General features: G+C 44.1%; 1 protein-coding gene across 2 annotated transcripts in view; it reads right to left on the bottom strand.

Moving 5' to 3' along the window:
* CHID1 (chitinase domain containing 1) overlaps positions 1-19416 on the bottom strand; it is a 580147-nt gene that overhangs the window by 14782 nt on the left and 545949 nt on the right. For both annotated transcript variants that reach the window (XM_088471050.1, XM_088471051.1), the window contains exon 11: positions 315-395. In XM_088471050.1, the coding sequence (XP_088327176.1) occupies positions 315-395 (81 nt within the window). The remainder of the gene's footprint in view (positions 1-314; positions 396-19416) is intronic.

The following is a 19416-nucleotide window of genomic DNA, read 5'->3' as shown; positions in this document are numbered from 1 at the left end:
ACTTCCACAATAAGACCTGACAATCTGATGGCGGATAAGAGCCATTTGTTACACTTTGTCTGTCAATTTTCCCTACATGAAATACAATCAGCCTGCAAGTACAGAAAATAACTAGAAATGATTGTTGGCTGTGTAGCTTGTACAGAGGCATTATTCCTGCTAGTGATGTTTCTATACAGATCTTGTATCTCGCTGCTGAGAAAATGTGACAGCATCCACTCTTCTTTCCATGTAATATCCTTGTATGAATGGACATTGGGATCATAAAACGGGAGGTAGTTTAGCCCCAGGCAGACATTTTCAGAGCTACTCACTTTTTATATTCCAGGTAATGTTCTGCAATGTGTGGGTCCCACAAGAGCTTAGGCTTGTGCTCCTTCAGTATATCGATGTACCTGTAGATTAAACAAGAAGTAGTGTTAGGATGGAGGCACAGCTTTAGGATTACGCTTATAAACTCTTATATACCCTGTGGGAGATGCACTAAGCCTTGGAGGGTGATAAAGTGGAGAATGGTAAAAGTATCAACCAATCAGCTCCTAACTGGCATTTTTCAAACACTGCCTGTAACATGAGTTAGGAGCTGATTGGTTGGTACTTTATCTCCTTCCACTCTCTCTCTCTCTCCAAGGCTTAGTACATCTACCCCCTCATATGGTGCATAGAGCCCTATTAATCCCCATATGAGCTCTCTATTGTATATTTCAGAAGTGTTGTGATCACAGTGTTAATAGCAGAAGATTGTAAAAGTTATATCAAGTATTAAGAGTTTTGAGCATATTTATTCAATTACAGTAACTTTTTTTTACCAATGGATTAAAATTTAAATCTCAAAATTCCCAAAACCTGAGGTTAATGGCTTTCCGATAACAATGATCCCTTTGGGATTGCCGAGGTTACGGCTCCGACCCAAAGCAACATGAGGGATCCCTCAGCAAGTGCACAGAACGCATCTTTCCTGCTTTGTCTCAATCTAAAGTGTACAGAAATAGCAGCCATTTCCTATGTCTTTAAGCCTGAACGGTTAGATTCTTAAAACGCTGAAAAATGCTGTAGAACAAGGGGATTGGTTTATAAATCACATAAGCCTGTGAAAAATACAATGCAGGAAAAGCTGGTAATAAAAACTGTATCTGTAATATGTTGTCACTTGTGGGTATAAACTGCAGATTTCAACAGAATGGCCGATGCTACAGGATTAGTTGATATACTTTGTAGTTAAACCTGCACAACACACAAAATAATAATAATAATAACTAAATAAAATGAAGATATTATTAGTGAAATATACTGTAACAGACTTGATAGAATGTATAATTTATTGATATCATATATATATATATATATATATATATATATATTTTCACACAGCGGGTAAAATAAGTATTGAACACCTCAACATTTTTCTCAGTAAATATATTTGTAATGGGGCTATTGTAATGAAATGTTCACCAAATGTCAACAACAACCCATGCAATCCACACATGCAAAGAAATCAAGCCATAGATGTCCATAAATTAAGTTATGTGTAATAATGTGAAATGACACAGGGAAAAAGTATTGAACACATGAAGAAAGGGAGGTGCAAAAAGCCATGGAAAGCCAAGACACCAGCTGAAATCTATCAGTAATAAGAAAGCAATCATGCCCCTTGCCAGTGCAAATTAATATAAGATGGTTCAGTCCCAACTGATGGCCTATAAAAAGTTGTCTCAATACCAAGATGCTTTTACCCATCAAGAAATATTTCATGATGGGTAAAAGCAAAGACCTCTCTCAAGATCTTCACAACCTTATTGTTGCAAGTCATGCTGATGGCATTGGTTACAGAAGGATTTCTAAACTGCTGAATGTTCCAGTGAGCACTGTTGGGGCCATAATCCGGAAGTGGAAAGAACAACATTTCACCATAAACCAGCCATGACCAGGTGCTCCTCGCAAGATTTCTGACAGAGGAGTGAAAAGAAATATCAGAAGAGTTGTCCAAGACTGAAGGACCACTTGTGGATAGCTTCAGAAAGACCTGGAATTAGCAGGTACAAATATTTCAAAGAAAACAATAAGTAGTACACTCAACCGCCATGGCCTGTATGCACCCTCACCACGCAAGACTCCATTGCTGAAGAAAAAGCATGTTGAAGATCGTTTAAAGTTTGCTGCACAACATTTGGACAAGCTTGTGAAATACTGGGAGAATATAATCTGGTCAGATTAGACCAAAATGTAACTTTTGGGATGTCATAATACACACCATGTTTGGAGATGAAATGCAACTGCAGATGATCCTAAAACACCATACCAACAGTAACGTGTGAAGGTGGGAACATCATGGTGTGGGGCTATTTTTCAGCATATGGTACTGGCATACTTCATGGGATTGAAGGAAGGATGAATGGAAAAGTGAACCGAGACATTCTTGATCAAAATCTGCTGCCATCTACCAGGATGCTGAAGATGAAACGAGGGTGGACATTTCAGCAAGACAATGATCCCAAACACACAGCCAAGGACACTCTCAACTGGTTTCAGAGAAAGAAAATAAAGCTGCTAGAATGGCCCAGCCAATCACCTGACTTTAATCCAATTGAAAATCTATGGAAAGAACTAAAGTTCAGAGTTCATAGAAGAGGCCCACGGAACCTTCAGATTTGAAGACTGTTTGTGTAGAAGAATGGGCCAAAATCATACCTGAGCAATGCATGCGACTAGTTTCTCCATACAGGAGGGGTCTTGAAGCTGTCATTACCAACAAAGGCTTTTGTACGAAGTATTAAATACACTTCAGTAAGCGTGTTCAATACTTTTTCCCTGTGTCATTTCACATTATTACACATAATTTATGGACATCTATGGTTTGATTTCTTTGCATGTGTGGATTGTATGGGTTGTTGCTGACATTTGGTGAAAATTTCATTACAATAGTCCCATTACAAATATATTTACAGAGAAAAATGTTGATGTGTTCAATACTTATTTTACCCGCTGTATAAATATATCACCATTATGTTGTAGGTGGAATATTATTGTACTTTATAGTGCGCCTTCCCCTTATTTACTGACTTTTTACTCAGGCCCCCATGGAATGGTAACCATGTAGTGGGCCACTGCACAGCAACCCACCCCAAATTGCGACATTGAGCAGGTGAGATGGGTCCACAATCACACAACTCTTTGCTTCACCGAACCCCTGGGCCAATCACTTCCTCTTGTAGGCTGGTTCTGGAGAATCCGGAAGGGCTAGCTAAAATTGTGGGAATCTTTAGGACATCCCGGGAATTTGGGTAAGTTAGTGCTTCACCCATATGACCTGGGAAAATGGATAACAGTGCACGAAAACTACTGCACACTTCAGTAATGCACTTTTCATGCTCACTGCAAACTGAGCATCAGGCAAACATTGTGTAGTGCGAGAAATAGAAGGCCTGATTCAGAGCCGCTCGTAAGCGGCCGCTCGTTCGCTCTGAGCGATGTTCGCACAACTGCGCATGCGTGTGGGTCGTAATGCGCATGCGCAAACCAGTCATTGCGGTCGGAAATCGTGCGCTCGCAAAACAGTGAGGGGCTGATAATTTGATTGACAGAATGTACCGTTTGTGGGTGGTAACGGGAAGGTGCTTGAAAACGGGGGAGTGGAGATCTGAACGCAGGTGTGCCAAACAGTCAAAAGGGCGTTTAATGGGAGTGCATAATTAGTAAAGGAGCGTCATAGACCACATCACTTGGTTGTCTTTTAGCCTGAACTGCTCGCAGTGATTGCGGTAGGAAAATCCTACCACAAGCACTGCGAGCAGTTCAGATGCCTTTCAATGTACCCGATTAATCTAATAAATACCTGAGATGAGGTGTGTTGCGAACGGCAAAGGGGCGTCTTTACAAAATAGCGAGCGCATTTTTAGTTCGCTCAGACATAGAGGCGTCAACAAACCCCAAAGAGCGAGCGCTCTATTTAAATAGCCGGCCCCTTTTTTGGAACGACCGTCCGCAAATAGCGTCCGGGTCTGAATCAGCCCAGAGACCCTACAACCAGACCCTTCTGATGCCCTGGCAATGTATCAGAGGTAGCAGACTCCATTCTCACAGGCCGGGGGACTATGAATATCTAATAATGGGCCAGAGTTTTTTGCAGCAGCCAGGTCTACCCCTTTATGAGCAGCTGTGAGCCTTTAGACACAATCGCTGTCAGCTACACACCCGCAACAGGCTTGCCCTAGCAACCCCGTTACAGTACCTCCCAGGAACGCCCACTAAAAACCACACTCCCTGCATCCAAATACGTTCTGCATCTCATTGCGGTAACCATCGGGATGCGTGCGCAGTGCATCTCAGAAGCGGACGCAGCACCAGTGGCCTAAGTTGCTAGGAGGCAAATTATAATTTGTGCCCCCCCCCACCCTAAAAAAAGGAAAAATAAATCTATCTGTACATACACACAAAACACTAATATACAATATGTGAATTTGTTTCTATTAGGCTTATTTACTAAAGTAAATTTACATGATATCCCCCCCTTTTTTGAGTATATACAACTATGTGTTAGTCACAGATAAGATAGTGACTTGTAGTGTATATTGCAATTAGCATGAGGCTCAGAGTCCTCCTGAGTCCTTCCAGTTAGGGGAAAAAAACACCTGATGTGGGGGCTTTGAGGACTGAGGCCCTGATTCAGAGGCAGCTCGCAGGGTGTGTCCACCCACAGCTTGTGCGGGCGGGCTGGAGACCGTCGCAATTATCGCGACCATCGGGCTTGCAATGAGACCCTGGGGTAGGGTCTCGGCTGCCGCAAGCCCGAGTGGACTCACTGCTCTAATAGAGCAGGAAGTCCACTATTGACATCAGTAGTGATGTCAGTAGATCCTCCCACAAACGCCAGGCGTTCCTAAGGGAATGCCTGCGTTTGTGCAGCCACCCCCCCTACCCGCCTACGAAACGGGGTGACCTGTCACTCACCATTGACAGCCGCCCCGTCTTGTAGCGAGCCCCATAGCGACTGAAGTGCAGTCGCTCGTTGGGGCTCGCGCATGCGCACTCCAAACGCGGCGCATGTGCAGTGGCCAAACAACGAGCTGCTTGCGAGCGGCTCTGAATCAGGCCCTGAGTTTGAGTCAAGATACTGCAAGACTGCTACTGTGGTGGAATAGCAAATCACAAAATGCCCAATCTACTGCCGACTGCTTCACATGCACCAAAGATCTGCCACCAGACTCAGTCGCTGGTGCCCCAGGACCCCGCCTCCCATGCCCTCTTACCCGCAGCTCTGCCTGGTGCATCCTTGTTGACATCCAGCTCCTGGAAGATCTGCTGCTACGCTTATGCTCGGGTCTGCCGCACAGGCACGTGGCTAGAGCTGCCACCAGGACGGGGAGTTGTGGGTGAGGGGGGGTGCCAGAGTCACACTGGCAAGAGAAACTGCTGAGGAGCAGCGACACCAATGAGTGGGGACAGGCTATAGATACAGGGCTGGTGCAAGATTCCTGGGCGCCCTAGGCAACATTTCGCCCATAGCCCCTGCTCCCTCAAATTCATATTATGCTACATATTAGTGACACCAATTTATAATATGCCACACAGCAATTTCATAAATTCATAATATACTATATAGAAATGTCCCAACTAATATGCCACACTGCTTATTAACCCCCACACACATTCACACTGCTAGCACTCATTAACCTCCCCCCACACACACACACTCACCCTGCTATCACTCATTAAGCACCATACACACTCACCCTGCCATCACTCATTAAGCCCCATACACACACACCCTGCCAGCAGTCATCATACCCACACGCACACTTACCTGGAGAGACAGGCTGGCACCCAGAGGAAAAGAGATGAATGGAGGAAAGGGAAGGAGCCACCACCACTGCTGCTGTCTCTACCGCACTAACAAGTGAGTGCGCAGTTCTGGGGGTTGGAGGAGTTCCTGCATCAGCCTTGGCCATCAGTAGTTCCGGCCGGGACTGAAGTAGACAACATTAGGCAGCTGCACCAGCTCTATATAGATAGATGGAAGCAGCATCTGATGGTCTGGAGCCCTCCACTAGTATAAGATTATCGTAGCTTTTCAGGTGCAGGGAAGAGGTGCCATGTATTGGGCAGCCATGACAGTACACTCAAGTACATATTTGCAGCCTTAAGTGAGGTGAATATATTGTGGGCAATGGAGGAGGTGCCCCTTCAGTGCTGGTGCCCGATGATAGGCGCCTGCATTGTCTCCCATAGTTCTGTCCCTGCCAAGTACTTAAAACATCAGCCAACTGTGCTTGGACTTAGCGTGCGACTCTGAATCAGGCCCAATCTCTTCAAGGGGCCTAGTATGTATCAAGCTTTTTTTCATTCAATTATGTAGAAAGTTCCTGCATAATTGTATGAATTGGCCTTAGTACAAAAAGCAAAATGCAGGATAATTCAGAGAAATTTCCTACCGAGTGCTAATTAGCGCTGCAGATCGCAGTCCACATCATTATCAAAGGGGACTATGGCCCTCATTCAGAGCCGGATGCTCTGAGCAGAGCGCTCGCTCTGAATGAGGGCCGTCCTCCATAAAAATGGAGCGTCCTCCTGGACGCTCGTATTGCTGTGGGTCACCACGCCCCCGGCACGCCCACCAAAGAGGGCATGCTGTCAATCAACATCGACAGCACGCCCCCTTTGATCAGACACAACGAGCAAAGGAAAGTCCTTCGCCCGTCGCGTCTGGCGCATGCGCACGACGGAGCTCCCTCCGTCGTGCGCATGCGCAGTGCACACCATCGACCCACTTACGAGCGGACAGCCGCTTGCGAGTGGGTCTGAATCAGGCCCTATGATCTGACCCCTATGTACCAAACTCCAAAAAGCAAAGCTTTTCAGAGTTTGGTCCTGGTAGTTGATACCACCATTAGATGATGTACAAGCAGGAGAGAGATCTTCCGATACCTCTCCTGCATACGAAGTGTCACTTCTGTAAAATACTTCTACAATATGCTGGGGATATAACTCTCAGGGTTACCGCAACCACTGTCCCTGCGAGTTCTCCTTTGTACATAGCAGGGATATTGTCATTAAAAATAAAAATATTGTTTTAGGCTCACATACCCAATGGCATTTCCCAACCAAGCTGGCCTCCTCTCTAAAATTTCATTTCATGCTAGAAACAGCTTGGGTGGATTATTCTTTTAATAATCAAGACCATGTAGATGGGTTGGGTACGAGATGCCGATGCTGGTGTCGGGATTCTGACCACCCAAGCTGTTTCTAGCATGGAACAAAATTTTAGAGAGAAGGCCAGCTTGGCCGGGAAATGCCATTGGGTATGTGAGTCTAAAACAATATTTTTTATTTTTAATGACAATAACCCTGCTATGTACAAAGGTGCCGGACAGTATCCTACCGCTGCCCCTAACCCTCCCTCCCCGCTGCCTAAACCTAACCTTCTCACCACCACAGCCTAAACCTAACTCTCCCCCTATAGTGCATAAATCTACCCCTAATCCCGCTACTTACAGGTCGGGATACCAGCGCCAGGATTCTGACTGGTGTCGGGATTCCGGCACAGCAACCCGACAGCTGGCACAGTAACTACATCCCATGTAGATGACCCCTGCCTTGTTTGGCAGTCTGCTAAAGCAGTTATTCAGGGAGATATTGTTTCCGGGACCGTCCTGGAAAAATATAGACGAGACCAAAATTCTGCTTATACAGCTGTCCAAAACTCCTTCCCTACAGCTTTTCAGTCCTTTAAAACCTCCCCTTTCTTTAGCTAATAGGGATACATATATCGTGATCACAAACTCCATTTTGATCAAATTGTAACGCAATTAGATAATAAATTCATGACAGCCGGCAAATATAATTTTTTCAGATATGGCAACAAACCTAGCCGCCTCTTATCTCACCTCATGCAGGGGACTAGAGGAAACTCTAATATAGCGGCCCTTAGAGACGAACAATCACAAATTCAATATAAGGGTAACAATATCGCAGATATTTTCACCGATATTGCCAATCCCTTTACACGCAAGTGCCACTTAACAAGGAAAATAAATATGATTTTTGACATCATCTTTCTCTCCCTTAAAGTTATGAGTGTTCATATGGAAACCCTTCTAGCTCCAATAACTGCAATCAAAGTAACTCAGGCTATAAAATCTTTAAAACCTATGAAACCCCCAGGCCCTGATGGCCTTAGTGAAGAATTTTTTAAATCATATCCCCTTGTATCACTGACCCCCTTACTGATTTATTTAATCACATTATTACCGCCGGTAAGCTCCCACTACATTTTATTTCTGCTAAAATAAAAGTTCTGCTAAAGCCCGGCAGGGACCCTCTTCATCTGTGCTCATACAGAGCCATCTTCCTGCTTAACGTCGATTACAAGTTGTTTTCCAAAATTCTGGCTGAACGGTTGAAGACGATCCTCCCCTCAATTATACACCCTGACCAAACGGGTTTCATTTTGGGCTGTAATTCAGTAAATAATATTAGGAAAGTCCTTACAGTTCTGCAGTCTTTAGAAGTTTCCAGGTACCTATTATCTTTAGATGCTGAAAAAAGCATTTGACTTGGTCTCCTGGGATCAGCTGTTTGAGAGACTTCAACGTTTCAGTCTTCCTGCCCATTTCATTGTTTTGCTTAGTTAGTGTATTATATTCCTCTCTCACCATGAAAATGTTAACAATAAAATGTATTCACTCGCCTTTTATATACAGTGTGGTACACGTCACGGTTGTTACTATCTCTCCTCTGTTTGCTGCCGCTCTAGAACCATTGGAGATTGCATTACAACAAAGTCCATTATTCAAAAGGTATTGCCAGGGCCGTTTCTAGGGGCAGGCGACCTGTGCAATCGCACGGGGCGCGCCGCCTCCGACCTCTGCAGCTAAAACAGAATATTAACTGCCGGGCGCCCGCTGAGCTTCAGTTACCAGCGGGCGCCTGGCAGAGCAGCCGGAGAGACGGAGGATCCGGCTTCCGGCTCCCCCAGTGTGCACTATGGGAGGACGTCATGACGTCTTTCCCATAGTGCAGAGGAGCAGCCGAGCGGAGCGGTCGCCGGAGCGGGGCTGAAGGTAAGTGTTACTGTTTTTTTTTTATGTGCAGGCAGCCTGGGGACATTACTCTGGGGGCACTTCTGCGGGGGGAGACACCACTACTACGGGCACCCGGGCACTACTACTGGGGACATTACTCGGGGGGCACTTCTACTGGGGGCATTGCTTAGGATGTACCACTACTGGGGGCATTACTCAGGGCCCAGGGGCACTACTACTTGGGGCTTTACTACTTTGGGCACTAGTACAAAGGGAGCATTACTATTGGGGGGACTAATACAGGGGCATTAATACTGGGGACACTATTACAGGGGGCATTACTATTTTGGCAATACAACTGGGGACACTACTACTGGGACACTACAGCAGGGACCATTACTATTGGGGGCATTACTGATGGGGGCATGACTACAGGGGGCACTACTAATGGTGGCATGGCATAGGGGGCACCACTCCTGGGGGCACTACTACTGGGTGCACTGTATAAAGGGCATCACTACTGTGGGCTCTGCATAAGTTCACTACCACTGTGGGCACTGCATAAGGGGCATAAATACAGGGGACACTGCATATGGGGACAACTACAGGGGGCACTGCATAATGGGCACTTTTGCCTGAGAGCCAGTGGGGGGGAAGCCTAAGACCTGTCGGTATGGAATGGCAAGGGAGGGGGCTGGAATGAAGTGTGTATTATGTGAATCTTGTTTTTTCAATGTGTTTTATGTGGTTCTGGATTTAATAATGTATTTGAAGTGGATGTGGTTTTAAAACGTAGTTTATGTGCCTCTGGCTTTTCCAATATATTTTATGTGGCAGTGGTTTGTGGCAGTGTATTTTATGTGGCAGTGGTTTGTTGCAGTGTATTTTATGTGGCAGTGGTTTGTTGCAGTGTATTTTATGTGGATCTGGCTTTTATTTTCAATGTGCTGGGTTCGCTCCCAACGCGACTAAAAACGAGTGTGATGCAAGGTCATACTTCTGCAAATGTCACACCAAAGGCATGCACACAGAAATGCAGCGTGGGCTTGTGACAGCTAGGCCACACCCCATTTTTTGAGCGCGCGCATGTTGTCTGTCTTTTGTTTAACTACATATATTTTCAGCGCTTTGCCACCCCAGTACTCAGTAGTCACAGTGGCTGTCATTCTGTGGTCTTTCGAGATCACACTCCCTTACGATGAGGCCACGCCCACTCCACAATATTACTGCTTCGAGGGGGGGGGGGCGCATTTTGACTGCTCGCACTGGGAGCCTCAAACCATAGAAACTGCGATGGGTATTGCAGTCAGACATCGGGAATGTAAACTGGCATAATTTGGCCGATGATATGCTGCTCTTTATCTCTGACCCCTTAAAATCTATACCTGTGATACCTTTATTAATAAATTTGGCTCTTTTGCCGGTTATCGCATTAATATCCATAAATCTGAACTTCCCTTGAAAAGCTCACGCACTTTGCAACATGATTCTCACTTAGCTACTATGTTCACTATTACCCCCTCACAATTTGAAACATTTAGGAAGCTTTATCCTGAATCGTCTCTCTCAACTTTACAAATATAATTTTGCCCTGCTCATAGATAGATGCAGCCTCAGTTGACCATTTGGCAAGATCTGGAACTATCTCTGCTAAGCAGTCACAGTCAATAATTATTTTCCCTAAACTAACATATTTATTGCAAATGCTCCCAATCACAATTTTGAAAGCGGATGCTGTTCGTTGTGCCCAAATTGTCTCTAGATTTATTTGGCAAAATCAAAAAGCCAGGATGAATAGACAGCGTACTTATCTCCCAAAAAAGAAAGTTGGTCTCAGCATGCTACATATCTTAGCATTTGCCAAATCAGCACTATTTCGTACGTATCCGATTGGTTTCTTCATACGGAACATTTTACTAATAAAGCTCTATAAGAAGCTCTTTTCTATCCGTATGCCCCAGCAGCACTCCTGCATACCCCTAAGACACAGATCCCAGTACCTTATCGTACCAATATCCTGTTACAGAACACATACAGTATAACACCTGGCTCAGTATCAATAAGCACTTAAAAGGCAATCTTTCTTCCTCCCCTTATGGGGAAATCCGACATTTCCCCCCTCTTTAGATAATGCGGTATATAAAATGCGGTCTCATCAAGGAATCCTGTCTATAAAAGACGTATCTGACCAGGAGGCCATCTTCTTTCCTTTTCCCAACTCCGGGATAGATTTCACCTCCCTTACTTCCACTTTTTAGGTTTTTACAATCCTGTCATTACATTCATTCCCTAGATGACCCTTTTTATACTACTCAAACATCAAATAACTTATGTGAGGTCCTCCCTTTTAGTCATATTAATACATTTAAAATCTGATATCTCTACCCAGATTTAATTCACTCTGAATTTCTATCATGGTCTGACATTTCCAAGGCGTGGCATATTGAAATATCGGAATTAGTGGATTTTGAATCTACTCTACATTATACTGCCAATATTTTGCCAGCTCTTACATCGGCCTTCCTCCAGGAGACTCTTTTGAGATTTTTGAATAGAACTTATATCTCTCCTGCGCATAGTTCACACTCTGTGGACTCTTGAGTCCGGAGATTGCCTCAAATGTCAGCGTCCCCATACTACAATATCTAACAACTTTTGGCATTGTGGAAAGATCAGCAGGTTCTGGGATAAACTTCTTGTCTACGTGAGGGCAACTCTCTGACTTAGACTTCCTAAAACTGTGGACCCCTTCTTTTTGGTGCATTTTCCTCTAGGGAAGTTATGGTTACTATAGCCAAACAAATTATTTTACGCACTTTATATCCCGAACCTCTCCGACTATAGGGGAATGGAAAACTGCTCTGCTGGAGATACTCCATCCTGAATGCAGTTTGGCCACCTTCTATATATAAAAAGGTGTCCTAACATTTCATAAGAAATGGGACAAATATATTGAGAAACTACAATTCAGACACTGGAAAGTATTTGAGAATATGGAATGGGTTATGTTATGACAGGTTACATAGGCTGCGACCCCACTCTATTTGCGGACCCTCGCACCCTCACATGTTCCATTGTATTACACTTATGAGTTGACCTAACTTTTGTCACTCAGTCAATATTGTGACTCACGTGGAAATACTTTACTCTTCATAACCTTTTTGGCTCTTTTAACTTAATTTATTTACTTTAGTATTTGCTTTCTTTTCTATTTGTTTTTTATTCTCTTTTTCCCTTTCCCCACGTAATTGCACCATTTACTGTATTTAATTTTCTTGTTACATTGTAGAATATATATCTAACCACAGCAATGTTATTAATGTACATATGTTTTGAACTGTAATATTGTTTTATTTTGACTTTCATATTGTATTTTTTCTGTGAAATAAACTTTATACAAAACTTTTTTTGAAAATCCACATGATATAGAACCTTAGTAATAGCAGCAGTTCTGCAATTATTAATACATAAGCCCCCAAGTCTCTTAAAATTTTAATTGAAAAAATAACAGGGACATTTATGTGCATCACAACTAGAAGCATCTTCTGCTGCATGTTACTGATTAGTTATGGTCATGGTACTTTAACATGGTCATTTAACATCATGAACTAATTGTGGGTTGTTGTTCTGTCAGTATATATTATTACAGATGGGAATGGACTTTAATAATAATTATAATTTAATGCTGTGGTAATATTGGAATATTACAAATGCATCAGAGATCTCGGCCTCTTTTCTCACGTGCTAGAGGGCTTTATATACCTTAGAATCTCTTCAAGCTCTCTGAACTTCAATTACAGAATACACATTTATTACAAATTATTATGTTGCCTATAACAACCAATCAGATATTACATTTTCTTTTATAAATTAAATTTAGAACATGAAAGCCAATGTCTGATCTGTTGCTATGGGCAACACCACATTTTTTCCTCAGCACATATTTATTTTTTCCATTCCACATACTCTCATTTCAGTAATTGCAGGACAAATGTCCTATCCCCAACTCTCATTTATTTATATATATCTATATATATCTACATTTTGTCTCCAGTAAACCCCTCCCAACCCACTGTTCCGAACCCCACCCACACTGAAAAGCTCCACTTGCTCTTATGTCTCCTAACCTCAAACTAATTTCGCATTAGATACCTCTACCCTGATCTACTTGCACAAGACCCTACCCATTTATGGAATTCACTGTCTGCGCTTCAAGATGTCCATTTAAAAACCCTTTATAGGGCTTATATATCTCCCGTTGCAATGCTATCACATGCTCCAAGGGGACTCTGGCCACTGCCCTAAAAGTAAACTGTCTCGCGGAAATTATATTCATGGTATGTGGTTGTGTTCAAAGGTCCATCGCTACTGGAACAAGGTTCTAGATTTTATTAACCGACTGTCCCACCTCCATTTACCCTTTCATTCTATACTATTACTATTTGCTAACTGCAATATATGGAAATCAGTTTCTAATATTAAGCATCTCATTCCAAATCTCACTATTATTGTCACGGTAGCTAAAAAGATCCTTCTTAGCAAATAAATCAAGAATACCCCCCCACCATTCAGCGAGATACAGGGTGCTCTTTTAGATCTCATTTATCTTGACTGCAGGGACACTTACTTTGATATAGAAAAAGGTGTTAAGTGCTTACATAAAAAAATTGGAAACATATATTATAACACTCCCTTCTTCAACCTCAGATTATTAAGACCTTTGAATCAACCACATGGTATTTATTACACCAAATTACTTGATCTGATGACTGTCTGGTTACTACCCCATGTGCCAGTTTTAGACCCTTTTCTGTCTAAATTAACTTACTTTATTTTGCTTCCATTCTTGATATATGACATGTACTATTGTGAGTTTGAGTTCTCATTACGTCATTGCCTTTCCCTCCCCCCTTTTTCCTCTTTATTTAGTTTTTTTTTCTTTTTCCCTCCCACCCCTTTCGCATTTAACATGACATCTCATTATATGATTATGTGTTTCATTTATCTACTCTGTCTAAATTTTATTTCCCATGGTTCAAAGCTGAGGCGGGGCCATTGTCCTTGTCAAAGTTTCATGTGTTCTATACATTTTTCAACATTGGGAAGTACATAGAGGCTCAAAACAAACTTGCTATGGGGCCTTCAAATACCTAGTTACGTCCCTGCTTGGATCAGTTTTTATATGTATTTTAATGACACTATATCCATTTGAAATTTCTTAATAAGACATTATTTAGAAGAAAAAAAAAAAAAGTCCTCACCATCCACTGTTGTGATATCACTCTCTGGGTTGTACTATGTGTTAGTGCCTAACCCTAAACCTCCCCCTAACCCAGGGGCAGAACTATGGGAGACAATGGAGGCATCTGCCGCTGGGCGCCAGCACTGAAGGGGCACCTCCTCCATTGCCCACAATATTCACCCCATTTAGGGGTTGTAAATATAGAATTTGGAAACATAGAATTTGATGGCAGATAAGAACCACTTAGCCTATCTAGTCTGCCCCTTTTCATTTATCCTTTTGCCAACTATAGAAACATAGAATTTGACGGTAGATAAGAACCACTTGGCTCATATGTACCCGGAGTGTACCATCACGGCCGCCCAATACATGGCACCTCTTCCCGGCACCCGAGAAGCTACCACAACCATATACAGTACTAGTGGAGAGCTACGTGTCAGAGCTAATGAGCTTCCGCTTCCATCTATCTCTAGCATGTCCCCGCTTATTGATGTTACTGCTCCTCAGCAGCTTCTTATGCCATTCTGACTCTGGTCCCCCCCTCACCCAGAACTCCCCATCCCATTCCTCCCTGGTGGCAGCTCTAGCCGCGCAGGTGAGAGGGCATGGGAGGCGGGGAACTGGGGCACCAGCGACTGATTCTGGGGGCAGATCTTTGGTGGAGCAACTTCCCGGCATGTGAAGCAGTCGTCAGTAGACTGGGCATTTTGTGATTTCTAGTTTGTAGACCACAGTAGCAGTCTTACAGTATCTTGACTCAAACTCAATCCTCAAAGCCCCATCAGTTGGTTTTCCGCTCTATCTGGGGTATCAGGAGGGCTTCCCACCCACATCAGTTGGTTTTCCCCTCCATCAGGGGTATCAGAGGGGCACCATATTATAACTTGCCTCCGGGCATCTGGGATGAACTTACACCACTGCCCTAACCCCAGTAGTTACCTACGGGATCCCGGTGCCGGTATTCTGACTGGTGTCGGGATTCCGGCGCCGGCATTTTGACAGCCGGTATGCCAGCGGTCCAGATATTGACTGCATCCTGTGTTATAATGTCAATTTGAACCATACTTGCCTACTTTTGGTTTCTCGTCACTGGAGAACCCCAGAGAGGCGACGCAGCTGACCACTTTAGAGAGCGGACTCTCACTTCATTAGGCCCTGCCCCTTCACAGCAAAAAGTAGTAAATTCGTGGGTCCGTAGGCAATGGGCAGAGCTAAAATTACATGTTTCACTGCATTTTAGCCCCGCTCTCTCCCTACAAGCCAGTGATTTTCGGCAATTATCTCCCCATCCTTCCCATTTACTAGGAAGTGGGAAGGATGTGGGAGGTCCGGCCACTCTTCAAGGGAAGCAGAAGATTACCCAAAAATTCAGGAGACTCCTGCACCTTCTGGGAGAGTAGGCAAGTACTGTATGATGTGAACCCAAAAGTGTTTGGATAGAGAATTTTTAAGAGATTTGTCTGTTCCAATTGGTAATCAGGCACAAACAATGCGGCTTAATACTGGGTACACACTTTTTCCATATATTGTTTGTTTGATCCACAAACGATACATCTTGAGCACATCGGCTGGTGTGAACACCCGATATGTAGTTCACAGACACATCAGGTCAGCCCTGCAGCACAGTTGATGCTGGTGTGCAAGTGTATACAGGCGACCCGCAAACCGCACATACACTGGTTGCAGGATACCGCTGACATTGACATCACAACTGACCGATCTTTTATTATATAGCATGTTTCCAACATAAGACAGAGGGCCTGATTCAGACCCGTTCGCTATGAGCGTTCGCTCGCTCAATTCGTATGCAAATATTTGGAAGTGACGTAGTGGGGAGCGATCGCTCGCCAAGGCATAAGCACACATCTTACCTGTGCGAGCGTTCGCTTTGTGTATGCAGACTCCTCTTAGTGAATGCAGAGACGCCCACTGCCCCACGTCATCTCCTGGAAGTTTGTGAAAACATTGGTACATCAACCACTATCGGATGTGAACGCAGTGCTTGTGGTAGCTTTTTTCTACTGCAAGCATTGCGAGGAAAACACAGTAAAAAAATGGCTGGTGACGTGTACTATGACGCTGCCTGTTAATTATGCAGGCCTTTAAAACAGCATTGAAACACTCAGGGCACGCCTGTGTTCGCACCTCCACTCCCCCGTTTTTACTGGACTGCCCCTGTTACCACCCACAAATGGCCTCTCCTGTCACTCACTCTGCTGGGCTGTCTTTGCTGTGCGAGTGAGGGATCTGCGAACGTACTGTGTAGTTTGCGCACGCGCAGATTACCAACCATCGGCAATAGCGAGCGCACTGCGGATAGCGTCCGGGTCTGAATCAGGCCCAGAGTCCATAGTTTGATCCCTGTCACTGGCCATGGCACCACTCCCCCACAATAAACCACTTCGCTCCATTTAACTGTGGATAGTTTTGCATTGTTATGGGAACCTCAAAATTAGTAGTGTCTTAAAGGGGAGGTAGTTGAATCCCGGCGGTAGGGATGCCCGCGCTCAGAATGCTAGTGCCCGAATCCTGACACCAGCCAGAATCCCGCGCCGGCATCCCGACTGCTGACATTCTGAAGGTAAGTAGTGGGGTTAGGGGGAGGGTTAGGCACTAGGGAGGGAGGGTTAGGTACTAGGGAGAGAGGGTTATGTTTAGACACTGGGGGAAGGTTAAGTTTAGGGTGTGGGGAGTGAGGGTTTGGGGTGGGATTAGGATACTTACCGACAGGTGTCGGTATCCTAACCCTATCGGGATGCCAGCATTGGGATTCTGATTGCCGGGATCCCGTACCCATCCTTCTTAAAGATAATAATACAAATAAACAGAACTACGTCTTCCCATATGCTGGTGGCTGGATGAGCACGGTGGTGATGTAGATCAGAGAAAGCTGTGCATTCCTAGCCCATTCCCGCACCCTGATGTTGTGTCTGTCATTTCTGCAATCTACACATATAACATATAACATGAACAACTGCAGACTGTAAGATGTGCGATTAAATGTAAATGAGGACCTCTAGTAAGAGAGACATTTCTTTGGGGTTTTATTTTTTATCTAACCTTTCCCTGGGGAAATATTTGATTTCTTCTGCACTTTGAAAAGGCTCTCACATACTCTTTGAAAAAAGTAATTGAACATTTCCAAATGTCATTGGAAATCTCGCGTTTTTTAATGCTATATCTCACAATACAAATTCATGTGGTGAATCTGATATCTGTGTGATGTTTTCACCCAAAATAAATTCACATTTCTGGGCTCGCTCTGTACAGAAGGTTTCATTTAAAAAAAAAAAACCCCACACAGCAGATTGCTGTAGTTTATCCATTTGTGTCAGAACAGCCTGACCTTATGTACATCACCGCTGCTGTAGTGTCTGTATATATGGTGAGGTCTGACACGCCGTAAGGAAAGAAGCAGCAGCAGCAAGGCTCTTTTCTAAGTTCTCAGTAAGGGGCCTATTCATCATACCTAAACTTTCTCTGGAGGTAATTAGGTTTAGAACTCGCATGGAGTTCTACCTAATTACCAGAGGAATTCATCATTCCTCCTCTCCATAACTATTTTGAAAAGCTGTCATTTTTGTGATGACAGCTTTTCAGGAAATAGATAGTTATCTCTATCTACACTACCTTCTGAATCCGTGCTGCGCATACGCAGTTACATTCGTTAACCCAGCGCATGCGCAGCACTACCTACACCTGCGGTAATTTTGTGTGTTCCCCCCACTCCCCCCTCCGCTCACCTGCCCCCCCTCCCCCCTCCACTCCCCTCCGACTTTCCTGCTCGCGCAGCAGCCTCAGGCTCCGTTTGCTATGCTGTCATGTGTTCTCCCCAGCAGAACTCATTAGTTTAGAAAAAAAAAAAACATTATTTTTTTCTTCTAAACTTTATTGTGTTCTGCTGGGGAGAACAGATGACAGCATAGCAGATGGAGCCAGAGGAGAGTTCAGAGCGATGGAGGAAGACGCCGGGGGACCTGCCCAGCTGAAAACAGGTGTTACCTGCTATACGCCACCTCACAGTGGCGTATGGTAACACCATCAAATTCCGAAAATACATAATTTTTGGAAATTGATGAATAGCCTAATTTCCAGAAATTAACGCAGGGGGACTTAGCACAGGAGATATCACTGATATCTCCTTGGAGATCAGGAGATATCACTGATATCTCCTTGCCAAGTGTGTTCATGAATACTAAAATAACGTTAACTAAGGAAAATATCCTTAAAAACATTATTTTAGTGTTGATGAATAGGCCCCTAAATCTGAAAATTTTCTTTATGGCTCAAGCCACAAGGAACATGTCAGGACTCATTACCCTTTTGATTTTGCCATTATCACTTAATTTATACAAAAGCAGGTGAAAGTTAACGTTTTGGGGCCATTCTTCATAAAGGTAATGCAGGAGATATCACAAATATCTCCTGCTTACCTTTCTCTTCCGATGTGGCCCGCAGTCCCCATACCCTAGTATTGAAACTTAAATTAATCAAGCTCCGAAAATATTCAATTTTCGGAGCTTGACTGCGGGAATAATCATCATCTCCCATGAGAAGCAGGGCCGGATTGATGGCCACATGGGCCTGGAGCTGAAAATGACCAAAGGGCCTATTATGAGAAGCAGAGGAGGCGTGACCAGTGCTGTGTGGGTGTGGCCAGTGCCATGTGGGCGTGTACCCCCTATACTCTCTGCTCCAATGTCTCCCTAAATATGTAAAAGGAAAAAAATCCTTCATTTTGTGAGGTAAATAGAAATACAATTTTACTACTTATGATTTATGGCCGACTGTGTGGAGAGCAGATGGAGAATCAACATCATGTTGTCATGACTATGGGCCTATTTTTATGTGGAGGCCTGGAGCTGTAGCTCCATCCGCCCCATTGTTAATCTGGCCCTGATGAGAAGAGTCCCTGGTTGCGAAGAGGGATCCTTTGGGATCCCTCCGCCCCATCCGGCTCCTTCTGCCGGGTCTTTGTGCACCTGGGTGAACTCTAGGTCATGCAGGCGCACTGGGACTGCCGTCAGGGCCGGATTAAGGTCTGTGGGGGGCCCAGGGCGACAAACTTGTGGGGGCCCCCATCAATAAAATTATCAAAATGATATGGGTGATGTTATAAAAAAGTATAATATATCAAACAGCATTGTGATTGTTTTC

Source organism: Taudactylus pleione, unplaced genomic scaffold (genome assembly GCF_031769625.1).
Source record: "Taudactylus pleione unplaced genomic scaffold, aTauple2 ptg000109l, whole genome shotgun sequence".
NCBI lineage: Eukaryota > Metazoa > Chordata > Amphibia > Anura > Myobatrachidae > Taudactylus > Taudactylus pleione.
The sequence above is the reverse complement of the archived record's forward strand: the minus strand, read 5'-3'. Positions and strand labels throughout refer to the sequence as shown.